At 26.6% G+C, this 24,781-nt stretch overlaps 1 protein-coding gene across 2 annotated transcripts in view; it reads left to right on the top strand.

The window, feature by feature from the left end:
- LOC129989309 (RAB11-binding protein RELCH homolog) overlaps positions 1-24,251 on the top strand; it is a 38,385-nt gene extending 14,134 nt beyond the window's left edge. Inside the window, exons 10-25 of one of the 2 annotated variants that reach the window (XM_056097756.1) lie at positions 529-619; positions 718-789; positions 1,453-1,593; positions 5,238-5,402; positions 6,785-6,965; positions 9,181-9,337; positions 13,020-13,192; positions 13,497-13,576; positions 14,629-14,735; positions 17,228-17,410; positions 17,744-17,807; positions 18,129-18,152; positions 18,870-19,008; positions 21,579-21,695; positions 22,118-22,271; positions 23,934-24,251. In XM_056097756.1, coding sequence (XP_055953731.1) covers positions 529-619; positions 718-789; positions 1,453-1,593; positions 5,238-5,402; positions 6,785-6,965; positions 9,181-9,337; positions 13,020-13,192; positions 13,497-13,576; positions 14,629-14,735; positions 17,228-17,410; positions 17,744-17,807; positions 18,129-18,152; positions 18,870-19,008; positions 21,579-21,695; positions 22,118-22,271; positions 23,934-24,066 — 1,981 coding nt within the window. In that variant the 3' untranslated portion in view covers positions 24,067-24,251. The remainder of the gene's footprint in view (positions 1-528; positions 620-717; positions 790-1,452; positions 1,594-5,237; positions 5,403-6,784; positions 6,966-9,180; positions 9,338-13,019; positions 13,193-13,496; positions 13,577-14,628; positions 14,736-17,227; positions 17,411-17,743; positions 17,808-18,128; positions 18,153-18,869; positions 19,009-21,578; positions 21,696-22,117; positions 22,272-23,933) is intronic. The other variant, XM_056097757.1, reaches the window with a different exon arrangement.
- The last annotated feature ends 530 nt before the right edge of the window (positions 24,252-24,781 follow it).

Raw genomic sequence — 24,781 nt, 5'->3', positions numbered from 1 at the left:
AAAATATAACAAATATTATGAACTCATTTATGTTCAGATTGACAAATATTTTCGTTTTTAAAGTCATTATACACTGACTGCATCAGTGTATGGATTTTGTCAGTCTGGATTAAATTCAATTATTTAATTTTATTTGTTTGAAAATACAAAATGTCTGAGATTTATTAAATGTGGTGTAAAAGCCATATGAAATATAAATTAGAAAGACATCAATTAATTATAATATATTACAAAACACTACATTTTGATAATAAATTTTTTTATTGCTCATAGTATATTCAAGCAATACTGATTTCTGCTGATGTGAGAATGCATGCATATAAGAATTATATCATTGATAGCTACTAATGATTTGTAACTAATCGATATTATGAATTTTTGTTTTGGAAAGCATGCAGACCATAACATATAAAAATAATTGTTATGCATAATTTCGCTTTTGCATAAAACTGCAATATATGCAATAATTTTCTGACATCCAAAATTATTATTTATAGAAGTATTGATTTAATAAATTTAAATTTACAGGCATATGATATTGACTGGTTTAGTAGCAATAGCACAACATTTAGGTCCGTCCAGAGTTGAAGCTGAGCTCCTTCCTCAGTGCTGGGAACAAGTAAGTGTCTGATATTTTCTTTTCATACTGTTTTTTAAGAAACCTTTTCTGGGCAAAACTTATTATATAAATTTTCACATAATATTCTTTCTTTATAGATTACTCATCGATATGTTGAACGAAGATTATTAGTTGCTGAATCATGTGGTGTTTTAGCTCCTTATGTTTTGGTATGTGTGATGATTAGTATTATTCAAATTGTTTTCACTTTAAAATTTTATAATTAAATTTAGAATTACTAAGCAGTGATATTTAGAAATTCTTTTCCAAAATTAACAGTTCTTGAGATATTACAAATTAATTAACATAAATAATGACATTTTTTTTAATTATCAAGTGTAAACTTCTATTTGAAAAATTCTTTTTTTTTTTGTATAGTGCTTTTAATTTTATTTTCAACATTGATTCCATATATCATAATTATTTTCTGTATAAAATTAAATATTTGTTAGCTTCTTAAAATTAGTTATTATCAGTTTCTTTATTACTGCAATTATTTTAATTTTTAGTAATAACCCAGGTTTATTGTTGCAGTTTCATTAAATTTAGATAATATTTTAAAATTTTAAATTTATTTACTTATTTTTACATTTACATAGCCTTTTTTTGTGCATCAAAATTAATGACAGCCTTTCTTTAAAAAAAAAAAAAAAAAAAAAAAAAAAAAAAATCAAATTATCCCAAATTCATTAATTTCTCTCTTATCTACTACTGTATAAGGTAAATAATGTTCTTCTACAACTCCTACTCTACTATAATTTAATTTACTCAATTTGTAGTTATAGTTATAAATTTAAAAACGTATAATGACATTTTTTTTTCTCTCTCTTTAGAGTGGCATCCGTAGTTCTCTTTTGCTTTCCATGCTACATCAGATGTTGCAAGAAGACAAAGATGATGCAGTGAGAGAAACTGTTGTTAGAAATTTAGCTCTATTGTTGCTGTATGTTGATGATGCTGATAAATTTACAAAAGTGAGATCATTTTTGAAAAGTTACTGTTTTTTTTCTGTTGATTTTATTGTAAGTTAATGACTCTGTGTTCTATTAGGACATATTGTGCTAAACATTAATTAATGAGATGATTTTTTTTCGATAAAGGAAGGGAAATTTTAACTAGAGGTTGAGTTCTGTATTTATGAATAAAAACTTTAAAAAAATCTGTTTATTACACAAAGTACTATTAACACAAAATATTTACCAATATTGTTATAATATCTTCAAGAAATTGACCACTATTCAGAATGTTCAATAACATTTGACATTGTAGAAATAACACTCAATATCTTATATAAATAGGGATTGTTTAAAGGCTGATAAAGTTAGATTAAAAGTGCTATATCTCTTATCGGTGATATATTTTATTTAACAATCTTGAATATACAAATGTCTTGTAAAAGTATTTTAGATAATAAGTAATTTTATGCATCTATTTGTAACTTCATTAAAATATTGTATTATACATCAATATTTGATTTTTTTTAAAAAATAGAAACTATGAAAACTATGTCAGAAGTTTTCTTATTATTTTCATATTATAAGTAAAATGAAGGAAAAATAATTAAGTATTCAAAAAAGAGATGTGTGCTAATGTTTATGAATTTGAAATAAAACACATTTTTTCTCTTATCAAGGTATTTAAAAGTCAATATTTTACTCAACTAGCTCACTTTCTTAATTATGGGTACATATATCTGGGGGCACGGCAGTGCCCCCGCCAAGTCGAGCAAAAACAAGCGGCACGGCCGTACTATCCTTTTCTCGAAGCAGTTCAGGCCATTTTCGACTCCCTATACCTTCGTTGTGGATAAAATTAGAAGCCTGAATTTTCAGTAACCAAGCAGCCATTATATAAACACGGTATATTTCAAATTTCTTTAAATTTGAACCAGTAGTTAAAGAATTATAACTAGTCAAAGTTTGTGAATTTTGTCACTGACTGACTGACTGACTGACAGATCATCAAAACTCTAAGGCACTTCTAGCAGACATAGAAGCTTCAAATTTAGAATACAATTAGAGTTTAGTGTATAAAGCAAGGAAAAACTAAAATATGCGTGTAATAATGGACGGATCAATAAATTTTCCGAAGTTTCGAGCATTATCCATTTTGTCGGCAAATTCGTCGCCAAGTTCGTCACCAAGCTCTCGTATCACTGGCTCGGCATCCGGCAGCATCCAATACAGATTACTGTAAAACGGCCTTTCATATGATGACACTTCTCTCGCTGGGAAAAATTAATTAAATCTCAAAATTACAGGTTTCTAACAATATCTAATTTGAAATAATTCAATTTGAAGCCGTGGAAGCTGCAAACGCAATGGGTGACTCTCAGAGAATCAATCTGGTAGAAGAAAGCAAACTGATCTTCAGAGTATGATTGCAAAACTTAATGCCGATCAAAAAAGAGTCTTCGATATGATCACAAATAAAATGGACACAACCGATAATAACGCTGACGTTTTACGCTGTTTTGTGAGTGGAACTAGTGGCACTGGAAAGAGTTTTTTAATAAAAACTCTGAAAATTTGGGTTAAGACGTATTTAAACAAAAAAAGTGGCAGTTAGAACTCCAACAGGAATAGCTGACTATACATAGAATAGATTGACTATACATAGACTATTGCAGCTGTCTGTAGAACACAAGCAAACACCGAAGTACAAACCACTTTCTGATGAAGTGCTCCAAGTTCTGAGATCAGATTTGGAAGAAGTAGTGTTGTTTATGATAGACGAAGTGTCGATGATATCCAATGTTACTTTAACATATATTCACTTACACTTATCTGAAATATTCGACACAAGAGACGATCAGAATGGGTAGTTTGGAAAAAAAAACATCTTGTAGTTTTCGGAGATCTCTTACAGCGTCCGCCGGTAAGAGAAAAGTCACTTCTTGAAAAGCTATCAACTGCTGAAACTAACAAGTTATTAGGTTCCCTCAGTGTACCGAATCTGTGGACTGAACTGTTCATATACGATGAACTTACAATTAACATGCGACAGCTCAATGATTTTGACTTTGTTGAAATGCTAAATAGAATAAGATTAGGTGTGACTACACAAAAAGACCGCGACTTACTCTCGACTAGATTAATAACTCTCAAATCCAATTCAAACGAAAACAGATTAATTGAAATAATTGAACACCTCTCGAAACTTCCTGATGATACCGCTTGCTTATTATCTACAAAAAACATGTGTCAACAATTAAATTCTGCAATGCTTAAATCTCTTCCACATCCCAAAATAAAACTTTCAGCTGTAGATAGCATAAATTTCCCCAGATACCTAACAAAAAGAGCTCGTGAATTCATAAAAAAATATGAAGACGATGCTTCTTTGACTGCAGGCCTGGAAGAGAACATAATTATAAAACTAGGAGCAAAAGTCAGGTTAAGGCGAAATACTGACGTGAGTCTTGGATTAGTTAATGATTCTATCGGTATAGTGCAAAGAGTAAAGGTTGATCCGGAAAATATAAAAAATAATTAAGAAAATATACAATACATTTAATAAAGAACATGTTTACGAGCTTAGTCCGGTCAAAACTAAATTTGAAATTATTAATAGAGCTTATGTTCATCGCGAACTGTTTCCCATATGTATAGCCTATGCTATAACTATACACAAAAGTCAGCGTCTAAGTCTATATAATGCACTGATGGATATCGGTTCTGCAGCGTTCACATCCGGTCAAGCGTACGGGGCACTTCCGAGAGTTACAAGTCTGGACGGCTTACATCTAATAAATGTCGACTTTGGAAGTATTAAAGCGCAGGAATCCTCAATTTGTGAATACAACAGACTAAGAAGCATTTACCATCCAGACTTGTAAAAAATTGTAACATCAAAGCTTACGAGAAAAATCCATAGAGACAGGGAGTGGGCTTTGAGAAAAACTGTAGCTGAATCTCAAGAAGTAGTACCGGAAAAGAAAAAGGGGAAGACTACATACAAAAATAAGAAAAGGACTATCTACAAAAAGAAATGAGATGCCATCAAAAACATAACTTGTAAAAAAACCAAGTCTCGCAACTCAGTTCTTCTATCGTAAAAAGTTGTGAGATCCATGTAATACCAAGTCGGTCCATTTATTCAGTCCCTACTTAAGGGTTCTTCTGTCTTAAGTTATTACGTAATTAGCTAACCTAACAACATATTATAGTGACCATATCAATATTAAAAATCTTTTATGGTTTAAATAAATAGATTGACTTGGCAATCGCACTAAACAATCTAATTTAATATAATAGGTTAATGTAATATAATTTAATGTAAAGATACATTGTGTTTTGCGATGGCCAAGTCAATCTATTTATTTAAACCATAAAAGATTTTTAATATTGATATGGTCACTATAAGATGTTGTTAGGTTATCTAATTACGTAATAACTTAAGACAGAAGAACCCTTAAGTAGGGACTGAATAAATGGACCGACTTGGTATTACATGGATCTCACAACTTTTTACGATAGAAGAACTGAGTTGCGAGACTTGGTTTTTTTACAAGTTATGTTTTTGATGGCATTTACATTATCTGAAAATGTTTTTGAATTTGATTAGTTACTTTTCATCAAATTGAAAATTAAAATAAATATTCTATTTTCTTTTATAGGCATGTGAGCTTCTGTTTCTGTCTCTTGAGGACAGAGGTCTGAATGTTGTTGATTCAGGACTTAATACTCTGTTACCTTCTATAGCTGCATGGTCTTTTGAATTGGGCAATTTAGAATCTCATCTTTTTCCACATGTGATGACTGTGACTAATAATCATTTTAAGGTTAGAAAATATTGCATTCTATGAATTAAATGAATATTCCGCATTGGTGTGTGTGTATATATATATATATATATCAAGACACTATAACCACTATATATGTTTGTGTGAATATTTTTGATTATCATTTGTAATTTCAATCAATACATTTATAATTTTTTTCATGCATTTTAATTACTAAATTGTACTATCTATACATTATTTAATGGTATCTTACATGATAATCTTACAAAAGATTACCATGTTTTAAAATGTAAAAGTTCCAGTTTAATAATATATAGATGTTATCTATATAATATAATTGTCAAAATTGAAGAACCAGTTTGGCTATGGGCTGAGTCCTATTCTCTTCTTTTTAATGTTTCTGTGCCTAAGTAGAAAAATATCACTTAGTATTCTTTATTTTTCTTCCAATTTTTCATCCTTTGATATAAATAGGACTCATTGACGTTAAATAACCTTACATATTTATTAGTAAAATTTGTTGAATTTAAAGTAAATATTGCAGAATAATTTAAACTACTAAATAATTGTTTAATATTTAAGAAGGTACATGAATCACTTTCATATGATTATTGTTTCTGAAATAACTGGCAAAAAATACTTGAATCTGTCTTATTTTTGTTAATTATTTAAATTCCTTAACAATTAATTTATTTTGAAAGTTGAAAATAGCACAGTTAACTTAAATAACACAAAATGACATTTGTGAATTTTATGCTACTGTTGTTTAACATGTCAAAGGTGCTTCTGTTATAAATTTATTAATTTCTAAAAAAATAAAAAATATATGCAATTTAGATTAGAATTTTTTTTTTATTAAGAAAAACTAATTTATACAAAGTTAAAAAAAACTAATTCTCCTCATCACAAAACTTCATAAACTTCTAATGCAATAAAAAATTATATTGGCTAAGAAAATTGAATTAAAAATTTAGTAGCTGTTTTATTAATACATTATACTAAATAAAATTACCATGTTTTAAAATCTAAAAGTCTCAGTTTGATTATTCATAGATGTTATCTCTCTATATAAAAATAAACAAACCAGTTTAATCATGAGCTGAATCCCAATCTCTTTTTTTTTTATGTTTCTGTATCTAATTGGAAAAATATCATTATCATTTTCATGTTGTAGCAGAAACATTGCTCTTAACAATACAGATAACAAATTCAATATGCCCAAGAGATTCCAAATCTAAATTTACATTATATATTTTTGGTATATAATATGGGTATGAATTGCTCTCATTATATTTATTAATTAAAGTTTAAGGTTTTGATTTGTTAGTTTAGTTAAAATATTTTGATTTTTAAATTGTTCTTTGAGATAATGTTTGTATTTCCTGATTTATATAATTTTAGGGTGCTTTGTTTATTTTTAGGTTTTAAATGACATTCCACTCCCTCCAGTATTAGGAAGTGTCCAAACTGAGGAGCAGCAATGCATTTTGTTTTCTCGAGCAGTTTCCATGCTGCTTCCATTCCTTTTTGTAACTGTGATAAAATCTGGGCCTTATGTGGAAAATCCAGATATTACGTGTAGCTCACCTGTTGAATTTGATGGTATGTTGTAATAGACTTGATATGCAAGTATGTAAATAATATTGAGTATATCTTTGATTTATTAGTTATGACGATGTTTATTATTGATATCAAATGTTATTGTTATTGTATTTTGTAGTAATGTGCAAGGTGTTTGGATTTATATAAGCTATTTTAATTTTTATCTATAGTTAATGTCATCGCAACTTCACAATAGCAAGTTATATACAATCATATTACTTGTATGTGGCATAAAGTTTTTTTTTCATGCATTTTAGAATTACAAAAACAAATCTAGGAAAGCAAGTTGGATTGTCAAATAGCCAAAACAGACAAATCCCTTGATCTTAAATGCTTTACTAGTACTATTGACTTAGACTTATTCAAATTAAAATTAAGTATTTTTAAATATAAGAGGAGAATTATTATTATTTTTTTCACATTTACAGAACAATTTAATCCAGTGATTTTTTTTATGGACTGATGACTGATTTATAAGACAACAGCCTTAGCATATATTAAATTGTTTAGATTGGGATTTTTGTTTAAAATTTTTTAATGCAAGATACTAACTCTTTTAAAGGTAACCCACATTCAAATGATTTATTATTATAGTATTTCATGATGTTTGTTGCTTAAAAATTACTAAATTAAAGATTAAATTCAAATCAATAAAATGTGTCTGATTTTAGCCTTTAGGGAGATGAAAGGGCATACCTAACGGTTTAATCTGACATTATTTGAAACTAAGTCGTTCAAAATATAGACCTCAGGAAAATTTTAGTGATGACTTATTTGTGATGAAATTATATTGCTTGTTATGAATTTGTGCTGTTGCTTTCCTGTTGAATAAATCTCCTCATAAGGGAAATAGTTTTGCAGATATGACTGCTGATTAGTTGCTGTATGAAAGACCCCAGTATTATCTACTAATTTACTGACTTGGGTAAAAAATTTGAGGATTCCAAAAATAATAATTGTTATTGTTACTTATGGCACTTGCCATAGACAAGCCCGCTGACAAAGTTAGTGATTTAAGCCGAGTTTGTGCAGTAGCTTCTGAGGGTAAAGGCCCCTGAGCACCAGAGGGCAGAAGTCTGACTTCTTACTCATATGAAGATGATGCTCACACACTCACTTTTACAACCCATTTTTATAGGGTGGCTCTTTCACACAATTCACAGATAGAAAGCAGGGTAAAGGTTATGCCTGGTTCGGGCATAACCATGCCCGAACCAGGACTCGAAATCACGAGGAAGATGCTCTACCCTTAGGCCAGGATGCCGGCAGAAATAACAAGAATGTTGGCAACAAATCGATTGGGATTCAAACTATGTTATTTGTTCCAGAAGCTTGTACCCTGTCTTAGAAATTTATAAAATCTAGAGACAGAGCTGTGTAATTAGGCAGTAGTTAGCAGTCAGTTGGAAGTAATGGTTGTCAAAAGATATGAATAGTTGAGTTAAATCTCACTCTCTAGCAAGTTCTCTCTGAGCGCAATGTGCTTTATGGGTTTTTCCCCCCTTTGTTATTGATTTGCTGTGATGCTGATGTTGCGTATGTTTTAATTGTATCTTGTTTTATATGTTTTTGTGCTTGTTAGACTTTTTGACTTGCAACTCATCAATAGATTTTGGAAAATTTTCATGACAATATTTGAAATTTATGAGCAAGGTTAGTATCAAAGTGATGGAAATTTATTCCAGTGGAAGAAAAAGTAAAAGAACAATTTACATCCATGGCAAACAAAATGAAAAAAATTAAATAGTGTAAATCTTTATCATCAGTCTCCAGGTATAAAATTGGAAATAATATGTACTCTTTCTATAAATGATGTGTCTTTCATTTAAAAGCGATTAATGCAAAATATTAAAGCAATGATCATTTAAAAATGATTATTATTAAGAAAATGACATATTGAGAATATTGTTTTATAATTTGCTCTAAAATAATGATAAAAAGTAGTTGATGAATAATATTTCACTTGTTGTAATGCAAAATAAATATATAAATAAATATGTATTTTTTTATTGTTCAAAATAATTTTTAAATAATTTTTTTTGTTTAATATTATAAAACTTATATTTTTATATTATGCTAAATTATTTAATTTTAAAAAATCTGCCCTATACAGGAATTTGCCCTATGTGCAATTTGTTATTTCTTCAGTCATTACTCTTTTTTTACTTGTTTTGTTATTACTATTTCTTAATTGTTTGTTCATTTTATAATCTAGTGGATCGTTTGCCAACTTATCCCAGTTCGGTCCTTAATCCTTCTGTAATTTTTGGAGATGGGGATGAGTTGATGAGTGCAGTGAAAGCATTTGATAGATATTTAAGTTCAGAGTGGTATAAACCATGGAATCAACATGATTGGATAACTACTGAATTGTGAGTAATATTTATTAATGACATATAACTGTAACTTTGACTTATTAGAACAAAATTTTATGTATTATAATCCTAAGGTAGAATTTAAAAAAAATATGTAAATTATCAATACAATTGATTATTACTTAATATTAATAACATTTTGCTTTTTTATTAGAAATTTTTATGGAATGCTAATTTCTGATTTATCTTTATTTGTTGCCATTATAATATTCCAAATTTATGAATTAAAAGTCTGTATGTTATGATTATCATTGTTCAAAATTATCATACAAGTCAAATAATTTAATTTATTTCAATTTTTTTATCAGCAAAATTTCATTAGAAAGTTTAAAAAATATTTTAGGTAGGTAATTTTTTCAATCATAGTTATCATTTTATTTTGTTGTGTTAAAATTGATTTATAAACCATCATGTTCGGTTTTTACTGCAGAAATTTTTGCTATCCTTTATGCATTATCACAAATTTCTAATGGTCCCCCCTGATAATCATATTATTTATTCAGACTCATTGAGTGTTTTAGAGTCCTTAACATCACTCCATTGCTTCAGCCATGTATTCACTTTTAAAATTCGAGAATTGCTCAATAGTCTTACATATAAAGGCTATTCACTTCTATTTTGCTGGGTTCCCTCACATGTAGGTATACCGGGCAATGAATTGGCTGACAAGGCAGCGAAATAGGCTACACCTTTTGAATGACCTGTTCCTTTTAATGACATCAAGAGATACATAAAAACCATTCTAAATTTGGAATGGCAATCAGAATGGGATAGAAGAGAGGTAAATAAGCTTCATTCTATTAAATATTCCATTGAATTTTGGCCCAGTTTACCAAGCAGAAAATTGGATACAATTATTACTTGTTTAAGAATTGGCCATACGAGACTTACACATAAATATTTGTTGTTGGGGAAGCCCGCCCCTCGATGTACAGTATGCTAATCCTTTTGACAGTTCGACACATTCTTATAGAGTGCCCACGTTTTAATTCTCAATGAGATCAATGTTTTCATTCACCTCACCTTGTTTTAAAAGACATCCTTAACAAAGTTCCTCATCCTCATCTTTTTACCTTTTTAAAAATGATAGTATTCTTCTATTTTATATGAGTATTGTTCATTCTCTTTTAATGCTTAAAATCTTTACAACAGTTTTTTTTCTCTCTAGAATAGAGTATTTGTGACAGTGAGCAGAGGTTTTGAATAACCTTTTAAAATGTGACCATGCACTTTTTTAATAACCCATATGTTTGCATATACCTTGTGGTTGGCGCTGCATAATCAGAAATGGTTTTAGTGCCAGTAAACTCCATTAAACTCAAATTGATTTATAAATGTAATATTTAAAATCCTCATCCTAACTATAAAATTCGCCCCTCCCCCTAAAAAAAAAGATTCAAATTACATCTTAAATTGAAAGGGCTGCCACTATAGATGGCCCTTCATTTGTAAATTGCAAGGTAATTATGAAAGCACTTTGCTGTTATATGAGCCTTTGATAATCATAATATTTAAGGGAACAAAAATGAAATATTAAATGCAGGCATATTGTATTTGGATATAGTCAAAACAAAAAACAATAATTTAATTATCACTAGTATAGTTACAGTGACAAAATTTCAAATGGCAATCAGTTCTTTTTTTCATTTAAATATAATTTATACAATCTTTATGAACAAAATTAAAAATCTGAACATTTGTTTGAACCTACTCTGCACTTTTTTTACAGATAAATATAGCATAAAATTGCAGGTGTTATGGTTAGTAGGAAACAAAAATAAAATGTAAATGGTTGTATAACTGAAGTAAAAGATAAACAGTAAGGAGAATGAAGAAACAAAAAGACAAAGCATTTTACCATTTTTCATTTATGTTCAAAGGGCCTTCTTGGATAAAAGCAAATTTAATACTTTGGCTTTTTTTTTTTTTTTTTTTTTTGTAATCACTTTATAATGCACTCACACTTGTAGCAACCTTCTTCTACAAGGTTGAATTCATAAGAGGTTGAATTTGCAATTCTTTGTTGTCTAATAAAAGTGTCTTGCTTCTGTATACCTGATATAATATTAAAGTTTGAATAGAGATTTCAAAACACCCTGTAAATAGGAATCGACACATTTCAACTTTTTTTAATCCAAAATTTAATCTTTAAATATTATGTGATGTCTTATCCATACTGAATTATGTTAATTGCAAAACCTGTGATCATATTATTGGTCTATGTCTCAGGCTAAAATTTTGATGCCTGTATTGAATATATCTGTTTAATAATATGATATTAATAAGACCAGCAGGCATCAGTGATAACTAGTTTGGCTTATTAAAATAGAACAATAATTCAGTTGAGTGCATGAAATAGAAACTGTGTTGGTTGTTCAAAATAGTATGATTATAGATTTTCCTTTAGAACTAAAGTCAACCAACCAACCAAAGTTAGTTAAGCAAATAAATCATTATTTTTATAGAAACATTTGATTAAAAAACAGAAAATCAAGTGAAAATTTAAATAATTTCAAGTTAAAACACACCTCAAAAAACAAAGTCAAGCATAATTACTATAAAATTCATATGTATTAAAAATCAGGATAAAAATAATGTTTTTAATCTTAACAAAATAGTTTTTTAAAATATTTTTCTTTAGCAAGTTTCAGATGTGTCAGTTTAAATGTTGAAACAGAATTACGTGAAGATAATTTATTAATTTTTCAATTTCATTTCTTTTTATTTGTGTGTGTGTGTGTGTGTGTGTGTGTGTGTGTGTGTGCGCACGCGCATAGATACATATAGGAACTGAAATTGCATAACTCTCTCTGTCTTTTTTTTTAAATATAAAACATGCAGTATACATTTTAGTATTTAATATTATTTTCTCTGATACTTTCAATTCTTATTCAGATTTATGATAATTAGAATGAATGAACAAAGTGTTAACTCATTCTTCAAATTTTTTATTATGTACTTTCAATATGTACTACAAAATAGATTTCTTTTCATGCAGTTTAGTAGAAGCTTGTGTCACTATTTTTTGTTCATTATATATATATAATGTATATATATTTTTGAATCAGAAGGCAGTTTCAGAGAGAGTGAAGAGACTTTTGATTTTTTGACGTCGTTTTATTTCATCCCATGCGTTATGTACAAGCAGATGCGACAAGCACACACACAAGACAGAATGACATAGAGCGAAATGAGGGAAAACTCGTGAACATTTTATCCCTTTGAATATATACTGTGAGATTTTAATAGGGATTTCTGACACATGTCAATCACAAGCAAGGGAAACACTGGGATCTTTTAGTGGAATTTGTTTATATCAGCAATTTTTTATCCCTTCACTCGCAGCGTGGAAACCGCTGGCGAAAGCATTGTTGCAAAGTTTCCTTTGATTTAATTAAGTAGAAAAGGTGGAATGGGATCAGGAAATAAGACAATATTTTAGAATGACTTTGATATGGGCTGAATTAAGCTAAAAAATTGGGAAGTTAATTTAAATAGGATTTTAAAATATCATTATATATATATATATATATATATATAATCTATTCTTTAGAGTGAAAGATTTTTTAAATAAAATGCTGAAAAGGAAAAATAAATTTTCAAATGATATTAGAAAATGTGGTACTTTATTTAATTTTATAGTAATTATTTGTTTTCTAAAATGTAATTTTATTCTTAGGTTGCCATGGCTACACAGTATTTTTAGTTATGTTAATGCCCAAAGGCAAATAGTTGTTCATGCTTTGGTAGAACTGATGCACAATTTTTGCCATTTGTTTGGGAGATCTTTTACACAGAAAAATATAAAACCATCATTTTTGTCTCGATTATCTCTAGAGGAAGATGATAAAGGTAATTGTTTTACCTATTAGTTGTTTTGTAATTTATCACTTGTTTATATGACTAAAAAGATTTTTTCACTCATTTATTAATGACCAAAATTTTATTTCCTCTATTTGCTAAAAAAACATTGAAATTTTCTATATATTTATTATTCTACATTTGAATATAAATTACTTATTCTACTATTTTAAAAACTTTCCTCAACTCTAAACAGATTATATTTGATAATTAGTGATTGGATTCATTAAAAAATTATTTAACTGTTTGATCATTTTTAAAAATTTTGTTTTATTGAAAATTTTCAAAATTTCAGGAGCCAATTTAAATCGGTCTACATATCAAGATGCTACTATTCCTGTATATGTTGCTGGAGTTTTAGGTGCTTTGCATCAGGTATGTTACTGCTTAGAAATTTAAAATACTGAAAAAATGTTAGAAATTAATATGCAACTTCAGTATGAATGAAACTGAATTATTTTTAATTCAGATTTGTATTTAAAATAATCTCCAATATATTTTACCTACCGCTCATTCTCTCCCACTTTCTTTATTTTTATTTTTTAACTGATGTGTGAACTTGGCTTTTATGTTTGTAAATTGAACATTTCCTAAAATTGTAATGTCTAAGTTAGATCTTAATGGACGAAATTATTATTAACTAACTATTAGATAGTCAACTATTATCAACTATTAATAGTTGTGCAGGTCCAAACTTTAAAGCTATCAAATGCATTTTTAGCAATTATCTTTACAATTAATATCAACATTTCTTCATTCTTTAATTTACTACATGCTTGTGATACACTTAGTTGTAATCCTTATTCTTAGTTTGAACAACTTCTGATGTCTTTGTCTACTTTTATCAGGCTTAATTTTGATGCATCTATTTTTAAAGAATATTTATGAAAAAACCATACTTATTAAGGATATATAGTTGTTCATTCCTTTTTTTTAATATCTATCTCTCTCTCTCTCTCTCTCTATATATATATATATATAGCTGCAAATTTCCTTAATAATGGTGCATTGCTTCGTAAGATTGCAAAAAAAAAAAAAAAAAAAAAAATGACATGCAGTTAAATGCATATTTTAAAAATTGCATTTTATCTGGTTCTTATATGTGCGTATAAACTTATCAGTTACTTCTAGAATCACAAAGTGAGAGCCGAATAAAAAACACTTTTCTATGAGCCTTATCTCTGATTTTGTATTTCTCCAGTATTTTTGACTTATTTAATAAAACGCATGTTTTATTTTGCATGTATTTATATTTACATGTGTTTTTCTTTCTAATTGCTGTGATGATATTTTTGTAACTAGATGCATAAATACCATTCATTTTCATTTTCAAATTAAATTAGATATTTCTTTAATTTAAAAATTATTTATTTTTGAATTATATTTCCTTATTTAAGTTTTTTTTTTTTTTTTTTTGGTGGTTGTAGGCAGAAGATCGTCAAGAGTTGCTCGAATTTCTTCAAGATTTACTTTGTAGTGTTTCTTTGCGGCATCTACCTGACAGTAGTATAAAAGCAGCTTTAACTGAATTAAGGTGTTTATTTTATTTTTTAATTACATTTATATTATTTATTTTATCAAAATTACTATAGTTAGTTTATCAAAAGCCTTTATTTTCTCAAAATAATACTTATTGTAATGAAATATATAGTTTAATTTGTTCTTAAAAATAATATTTGCAATACCAGTTTTTGCATCACGAAATTGGGTGCTAGGCTAGATTACATGGTATAATAGAAAGTTTGTATAAATTATGACTATTATATAATTTTTTAATTTAAATTATGTGAGCACATTTATCAACATATTTAGATAATTTTCTGAAAACAGGAAGCAAATAAGATTTCAAAAATTAAAAAAAAATGTTTTTGATTTTATTTATTACTAGCCGCCTTTGGCGACCAGCCGGTTCGCCAATCTTAATGTTCGTTAAAATTTTAATAATTAAATATTTTATGCAATTTCTACTTTAATAGCTTCTTCATCAAAATATTTTAAAACTTCGAATTTTGATTATCATATAATTCATTCATAATATTATAAAGGCCTTCAGTCATAACGTAATATGTATCTCTCTCATTTTCTGTTAGCACCAGTAGAATTTATGCTTTAAATTAAAGTGGAAAGAATTTATCTTCAATTAATATAATATTATTTTTTACTGAAACAAAGCATTTTTTTATAATCTGATTACTGAAAATAGAGTCACTCAGCGTTTAAACTTTATGGGCACTAAAGAATATCTTTTTAAATTTATGTAATATCTCAAGAGTTTGTCAACAAAATTTTCTTAGATTCATTATGAGCAGATCGATTCATTAACAATGTTTAAATTTAAATGCATCAAGCACTAAGAAAATAAAACGAATCGTTTAAAATAAACGGTTGAAAACAGGTTTTAAAAAAACTACTTAAAAAACGATGTACTTAAAACTATAAGCATATACAAAAAATATATAACTAACATAAATACAATTTACTTACAAAAGCATGCAACTAACCCAAAAATAATTTAAATCATCCATTGATAACGTTGTCATGGCAACAATCAGAACAGAATGCGCATGCGTGAATTTTCTTCGCCGGTTACGTAACGCAAATACGTGATTTTTTCTACGCCAGTTGGGGTAACGCTAATCGGATTAGAAATTTTTAATTTCCTTTATTCTGTTTTATTTTAATTCAAAAGTACTTCAGAATGAATCTGAAAGATTGATTCATTAACAATGTTTAATTTTAAATGCATCAAACATTAAGAAAATAAACAGAATCGTTTGAAATATTCCGCCGAAAAATACTAACCCTAGCCTCATTACTGTTGGGAGAAAAAAAAACTGAAGCCTTTCTCGTTTGGCGCTGGGAATAATGGAAGATTTTTTTGGCGGAAAAGTTGGCGGTGGGGAAAATGGAAGATTTTTTTGGCGGGAAAGTTAGTTTTTAATTAATAATTAAAATTCTAATTAAAAATTCGAAAAAAGAAACCCCAGGTGCACATTCCCAACCTCCAAGGTATACATGTACCAAATTTGGTAGTTGTATGTCAAACGGTCTGGCCTGTAGAGCGCCAACACACACACACACACACACACACACACACACACACATTGAGCTTTATTATAAGTATAGATTTTTTTATTATTATAATAATTTGAAATGATTCATAAGGGAAAGTGTTTCAAAATAATTTTTATCTTATGTAAAAACGGAAAAACAATTTTTATACAATACTTTTAATTATTTTTCTTTATTATATCATTTATTAAAAAATTCTTTTTAATAGAATTGTCTTATTATACTGAACTTTTTTTTTTTGTATATTTATGTGTGTGTGTATTTGTTTATAAAATATGAGAAATATTCTTTTTAAAACGTTTTTATATGAAGGTAATAATAAGGTAATTTAACAGGTAAAGGAAGGTAATTTAACATTATTGAACTATATTATTTAATTAATCTAAACATTATTGTAAAATATTTTTATGTTAATGTTCTATTATAAACTTTAAGTTTTATGAAAATTATTTAAAATGACCCATTTGCTTATATATTAGTAGAAAATTATATTTTCTTTTTATTATCAAGAAGATGTTTAATTCTTTCTAAATTAAGATTGTCATATTTATATTAAGTAGCTTATTTGTGAATGATTTAAATTTGGTTTGTTTAGGAAAATTTCTATATTAAAATTTTTTGTTTAAATTTGAAATTCCCAATAAGCATAAGCTTTTAAATATATTTTAAATGGTATATATTTATGTCATCATATATGATTAAACTTATTTATTAAACATGTAATGTTTTTGTCGTAATTTCTTTTGATAAATATTAGAGATTTGAAATTTTCATATACTGCAATATATACATATATATAACTTTTGGATATATGTAAACTTTTTGGAATTTTACTTTGGATTAATTTTATTTGCATAATTTTTCTTGGAACATTTGGAATGCACAATCTTCTGAATAAGTCATATTTTACTGATTTGTATTATTTTAATTACATGAGAAAAATCTTCTTTGTAGCTCTAACAAAGCATACCATGAATTATTGCTATCAGTTTTATGGGATGGTGTTGTACATAATTCACCACTAGTCAGAGTTACAGCTGGAAGATTATTTGAAATTTTAGTTGGAGTTGTTAGTGAAAGTTTGCTCCGTACACGTGTAACACCTGCTCTTGTTACCCTTGCAAGTGATCCAGAAATGTAAGTTCTTCATAATTTGACCACATTTTTAATGTAAGTGTTTGAAGAAGAGTTATAATATTTGAAATATCTTGTTTGTGATATAAATATATTAATTTTTATTTGAATGTTAAACATCTACTGCTTTTAATGACTTTCAGTGATAAATTTTTTTTAAATATTTTATCCAATATTACAATTTAATATTCTCAGATTATAATCATTGAAATATTTATTTAACATAAATTGAACTTAAGTTGGGAAGTTTAGATAATTTAAATCTGTAATCTACATATGTAAATTATCTTAAAGTATCCTTTTTTTTATATTTAAACCTTTTTGGCACTGTTGCAGTGTTGTCAGAATTGCCACAGTTCCAGCTTTTGGAGCCATAATGGAATTAAGCTCACAAAGAGATGTAAGTACCCAACATTTATTTTTTAAAATGAAACAAAAAAGTTTTTGATTTTAGTTTTGAAAATTACTTGTCATTCTTTTGAGTCTTTATTCTTACTGATTCTTCTTCTTCTTTGTGAAAAGTGTTATAATTGTTTGGAATATTTTTACAAAATTATACTGAATAATTTATTTGAAATTCTTATGAAATTTTGCTTTTAATTTGTATAAATTTCTAATTTAAAATAATATTTAAAAATAAATAAATTTTTAAACTTTATTTTGTGTTATATTCATGTTATAGCAATGTATTTTTATTTCTATTTCATTGCTGCAATTTTAGAATATGTCAAGTTTCATCAGGCAGGTAATTAAGAATGTGGAATGTTTTATTGCATATATCTGTGTTAAACAGTGTGGATATAGTGCTTGATTAGTGTTTCATCTGCGATTAGCTTATGCAAAATTCTTTATTACCCTTTTAATACCTCTATGATATATTTGATTTTAGCATGCTTTATATCGCAGAAAAGCATTTTGTAGTAGTTTTTGTAATGACGTGTGGTGTATTTTACAGTATTTTGCCTGCATAGGGCTATTGCTATTTATTTTCATAATTTTTGATATGTCCCTGCAATATTTAGTATTCTTACTTTATTTGAAATTTAAAATTTCTCATCTTTTGTCTTTATCAATATATACAAAAGTTTCTCTGCTTGTCCTATATTTCCAAAGTATTGAATTGCTATGATTTCTCTCCTCTTACTCTCTTTCAATTTTTTAAAAATGTGATAAGTTTTTTTTTTTTTAATTTGCATTTATTTTTTTTTTGAATAATTTGCATTCATTTTTTTTGAATAATTTTTAATTTTTTTAATAATTTACATTCATTTTATTTTTTGAATGGATAATTTTGTAAAATAATAAAATATTAATAAAATTAAGTAGTTCGATTTTAAAAAAACTTACTGCAAATATAAGAATGTTTTCCCATTTGCTTATTAAATGTTTAATGCTTAATTTACTTGACACTACTGTTAACTATTTTTGGTCATTATAAATATATGTATTCCCTCTTTCTCAGCTACTTGAAAAAGCTCATATGCAGCTACAAACATTTCTGGATGATCAACTATATCGTGATCAGCATTTATTATACGTTGAAATCATTAGGACGTTTGCTAAAGTTGGACCTAATACTGAACCTAAGTTTAGGGATGAATGTAAGTAACTTCCACCCTCTTCTAAGATTGTCATATACCTAATCTTTTAAAAATTTTTTTTAGAAATATAGTCATAGACATATAGTCAATTATATTTTGATTAATATTTAAAATTTAAGGAAATCATTCTATAAGCAAGATGATTTTATTTAATGAATCAGTTCTTTAGAATATTCGATTATATTGTTAATATTTGGTTAATATAGTCTGCCTAAATCATATCAGACCTTAAAATATGTTTGCATCTTATAAAAAATATATATATTGCGCAAAAATTGAGCTGTTGCAAAAACTTCTCTTTGATTGACATCTTTTAAGTGTGAGAAAAGGCTGTATCCTTCCAGTAAAAGTTTTAGTTTTATGACCAATTTCAATTTTGGAAGAAGAAAGTCTTCTTATAAATACTGATAGATTTTGAATTTTTGACTAGGAATACCAATAATAGAGTTGGTAATTTAAGAAACATGCATTGATTAAAAATACATAGTTCTTAAAATTACCACTGCTATTATGGCTGATGCCTATTACAAATTCATGATTCAATCAACAAGTTTTAGCAGATTGTAACCTTCTTCCCATTGACCTCACATCCATTAGAATAGATTTCATTAGCATGGATGATATAAAGAATCATAATAAAATGGCATTTCCCCAATTATTAAATCCATCTAATATTTAATTATTGCAAGAAAACCAGAATATTTTCAAATTAATTGAAAAGAAATGTGTTTGAAATATATTTAAGACTTTCTACTTTAAAAAATATAGTTTTTAGTGCCCTTAAATAAATTTTTCATTTTTATTTTTTAAAATTAAAAAAATTGATTATCTATTGATATTTAATTATTTATGTAAGAATTTATATCTATTTTTATATGAACAAATATGTTGACTTTATTTTCTGATTATAAAGTAAGTATTAAATATCTTTTTTAATATATTATCCTGATTGTGTTTGGATTTTTGTATTAATTTAGTTTCCTACAGCATAAAAAAATATACATGAAGAATGTTTCTTTTAACTTTTTTATCTCCATAAACGAAGCATATTCAAGAAATGTATGAACTTTTATTAAATATGGCACATTCTTTTATAATTTTACAAAATCTGAAACATGTTTATAGTTTTATGTATTTGCCTTTTTTAATTTAAATGTTCAGCACAAAATATGTTCAAAAGTATAAAAAAAAACTATTCTTTTGGCAGTAATCTCAGTTTGAAATTCAGAAAGTTCTAGCTTTCAATCTTGGACAAAAAATTGTATTCATATAGTTTTTGCATAAATTTGGAAATGAAGCATAGATTCAAATATATTATTTGATAATGACGAGAAATTACGAAGTTTGTCCCCAATAAATCTTATTTTGCTTCAAGATGGAATGCTAATCTAATTAGACAAAGTAAAGATAGAGAAGAAATAGAGAGAAAATAATTTCAAAGTGCAGAAAAAAAAATACTAATGAAATGCTATTGGAATTTGAAAATGTTCCTGTTCTTTTTGTAAGGAATCAAGTTTCTAACAGTGTTTAGCATGATTTTTTTTTTTTCAGTTGTGTAGAAAAATTAAGTAATGCATAGTTTTCTCATTGTATGTTAATACAATATTTAAATAAATACAAGGGCAATTCTTTGTCATTCCATTTAAATAGGGATTGCTGATTTTGGATTTGTCAGAATGTTTGAAAATGAAGCTGTGGGGAGGGGAAGGAAGTGAGCAGCATTTTTATTTAAAATACTCTGTATATGTACACATGATATACTGCATTTCAGGTTAAAAGGAGAATTTATATAGGCCATTAATTAACCATTTAGGCTTATTTTAGTAAATAAAGCACAATTAAATTGACTTAATAAAAGCAAAACTTTTTTTGCAGAAAGTTTGCGACAGATGTTTTCCCCCAGTGGTGTCTCAATTTCGCTTAAAAATTATCATGAATTTGAAGCTTTCTTTTATTGTGGTTTGCAACTTTCTTTTATTGTTCTTTGTATTTAAAAGTTACTTCAGTTTGTAGTTACAATCAATGTTTACTCCATCCTTCCAAGTCATTTTGATATCATTTGATTATTTTTCAATTTCATTTATTAAAGTAATAATCATTATTCTTTTAATTACTGTAAAAAAATTATTGTAAAAAAGATAAAATAAATTAAGACATGAAAAACATTAAAAAATTGAAAATTAATACTGACATTTAAACTACAGTTGTCTGATTATCTTAGAATCCCCAGTAACATTAACTGGATTACTACCTGAATGCCATATATCAAACTGACCTTATTGAAAGAAATGAAACAGATAACAAACTAATATTCAGTCTATCCAATGATACATAAAACTATAGATTCTATTTTTTAATTGATGATTTTTAAGGACAATTGTTATTAATTCAGAACCAGTGTTCATTCACATGGAATTTTGTATAAGAAATATATTGCATTATCCAGCTGTGTTAAAATTGTTTTAAAAAAATTGAAGGAGTTAAAAATTATCTGTTATTTTTTAGGTATTATCATTTTTTTTCAGCATAGTATTTGATTTTTGTCTAATTTTTTCTTATCACATTTTCAGTTGTTTTACCCAGATTGACTGCATTAGCAGCAGAAAATAATAGTACTACTAATGAAACAAAGAAAATGGACATTGCATTAGCATTATTGGAAGCATACACTGCCATGTCTTGTTGTTGTATCCTTTTCTTTGTTTACCATTAATAAACAAGTATTAATATTAATCTGATATGGTGAATTTGTATCTGTATGATTTTAAAATTCCCCATAAATAATTGTTCATTAAAAAAACTTAGCATAAATTTAGCATCTTCCTATTTATGGAATCATCATTTGCATATAGCATTTCAGAAATTTGTATGTTATTTTTCAATTTTAATATATTTTCAAAGCATAGCTGAAATCAAACTGATGTGTTTTCTAAATAATATTTGGAGTTTGATGACCTTTCTTAAAGATTTTATGCAACCATGCATTATTTACTCAGTATTTTTTTTATTTGTTATAATCCTAATTACCAGTATCTATAATTTAATTGTTATCATTTCATACTTTATATAACTGAGTGTTGAAGTTTGAAATCTTCCTTAATAAGAGAAGTCATGAGTGAACAGCTGATTGCAGAGGCTTTCTTGCCAGGACTTCGATGCTTAAAATCAGATCTTGAGCTGATTGCTCAAGAATATGTGGACTCAGTAAATGCCATGATTCAAGAATTTGAAGCAAAGTTGGACCTTGGGAGATCTGTAGATAAGTAAGTCCCATATTTTGTCAGCCTTGTTATTTCATAGTCGTATATATTTAACCGTTGGTCATTGGGATGTTCATCTTTTTTTCTCTCTCTCTTTCTCTAATATGAAACATTTCAGTTCTTGAGGGTATTACAATTAACAGTTGAGGATTCTGCTGTTTCCTAATATCTTGAAATATTAATATTTGTCACCTTTCAATATTTTATAATTGTATATTTCTTATTTGTACATATGAAGTACATGCTAGTTATGATTTAAATAGTTGCATAAATTTTATATATGAACTATTGCATATATATATATATATATATATATATATATATATATATATATATATATATATATATATATATATTTACTTAATAACAATGAGAACTAAAATTCATTCATTTTTATTTCATTCAGTTTAGTCATTTGACTTTGTTGTGTGTTGTACAAATAATGAAATAGTCATTAATGGGAAAAAAAGAGAATCTATTTTTTTATCAACATATTTATTTTACTTCAATACACATTAATAAAAATAAAGTCTTTCCTATGTAGAATTTTTCGGAGTGATAATTTTTTAATGAAATTTCAAATTATTAGCATTAACAATTAATTTTTCATGTTAATAAAAGATATTGAAAGCATTGAGTGTATTTTTGAAATATTTAGTACAAATGCAATTAAGTATTAGTGTGTTATTAAAGGATTTAAATCTTTTCATAAATTAAAAGATTTAGTTAGCATGCCTTGAATTTTTTTATGGCTTTAAAGTACATGAATTTCTTTATTTAGAAATAAAACGAGAATAAATACTTTTAGAAATATCAATCCTTTGCTTTCCATTATTACTGTAATCTGATAAATTTAAATTCAGTATAACAGTCAATTACAATTTGATATTACTTCAAGTGGACAGTTGCAGTTCTGTATCCTTTATTTTGAATATGTTTAGTTTCTTAGTTAATATATCTGAAAACTAAATTGTAGATATTTTTAATTGATGTATTTTTTTCATGTGCATGTATTTTTTTCATATTTGTTCACAAATAAAAATGACCCCCAAAATGAAAAATACAATAAATACAAACATGTGTACTTATTGCTTTAAAATGTCATCCCTGTAACAAAATAACTGCATTTATCAATGCATCATTATTATAAGATATATTCAGCTCATATATTCTATAAAGACATGTGCACAAATGTTAATGTTATAGAGATGACCTTTTAGAGCAAATAATAAATATGTATTAATTTTTATCAATCATTTTTAGCAGTATACAAATTATAGGTTATATAAATGAGAGCTGAATTTTTCTGATATATTTTATTTATTTAATTATTCTTTTTATTGTTGATTTAGAGATTGGCATATAAAAAAGGGAAACAGATGCTTGATAAAAAATTTTTTATAAAAGACATTTTAAATGAAATAATAAAAATTCATTATAAATATAGAAAGTTTATTTTGTTATTTTGCTACAATACACACAAATTATGATTTTTTTCCTTTATTAAAATTCCAATTATATTCTTTTGTATAGAATTATCTGCATTTAAATTCTTTTTAATATTTTTTGTATATTTCCTATTTTGAAATTTCTGATTATATATTGTATCAAAATTCACATAGCTGCCAAATTTGAATTTTATTAATTTGACATTTTTTTTTCTAGTCGTCCTCGAACATTGTCTGTCACATCTCCTGGTAGCATGGAGGAAATGAAGAACAGAGTTACAAAAATGTTTAGTACACGATCAACTGCTGTTAGACCCAATATTCCAAATCTTTTTCAACGCAAGAAGTGAAACTTCTTAACAAAATTGTATTAAACATTCCACAGTTAAAGTTATTAGTATTTTTTATGAAATAACAAAATTTTAACATCTTTTTTTGTATTATTTAAATTTTTTTGTTTTAGGTGATAGTTTATGAATGTAAGTGTAGGGATTCAAACTCACTTTCTTTGTTTTGAAATATATTAATCTTTTTTTTTATGTGTATACTTTAAAATTTTCTCATTTGTATTATATACATTCAATAATATAAATTTTGAAACTTACTGAAGTGTTTTTGTTAAAATTTATATCTTCAAAAGAAAAAAAAAGGAAAATTTTAATTAATTTTAATGTTGCATCCTATCATGCATGTTTATATAGTTAAAAGTTTTAAAGGAAAAAAAAAGTGATAATGATTATTAAATATTATTTTTATACTTTGAGTAACTGAATGTTAACAAAAATATATTTCTTAATTTATGCATGGTTATGAGAATATATTTTATGTATATGAAGTTAATACTTTTTACTCATAATGTAAGTTTGATTTCATGGTCTAAAATGCAGATGAATTGACGTGATGACTATAACATAAGCACAACTGTTTTTACTATTACACTTAAATCAAGTTTAATTCTGTGATAAATAAAATTACTATGTATATTTTCTTTTCTCATTTTTATACATGTTTCAAAATTCTATTTGTTTAATATAAAATTTATACTTATTGAAAGTTATAATTTAA

The sequence above is a fragment of the Argiope bruennichi genome, chromosome 10 (assembly GCF_947563725.1).
Source record: "Argiope bruennichi chromosome 10, qqArgBrue1.1, whole genome shotgun sequence".
Taxonomy (NCBI): domain Eukaryota; kingdom Metazoa; phylum Arthropoda; class Arachnida; order Araneae; family Araneidae; genus Argiope; species Argiope bruennichi.
Note: the sequence above shows the minus strand (reverse complement) of the source record. Positions and strands in the feature narration are given on the sequence as shown.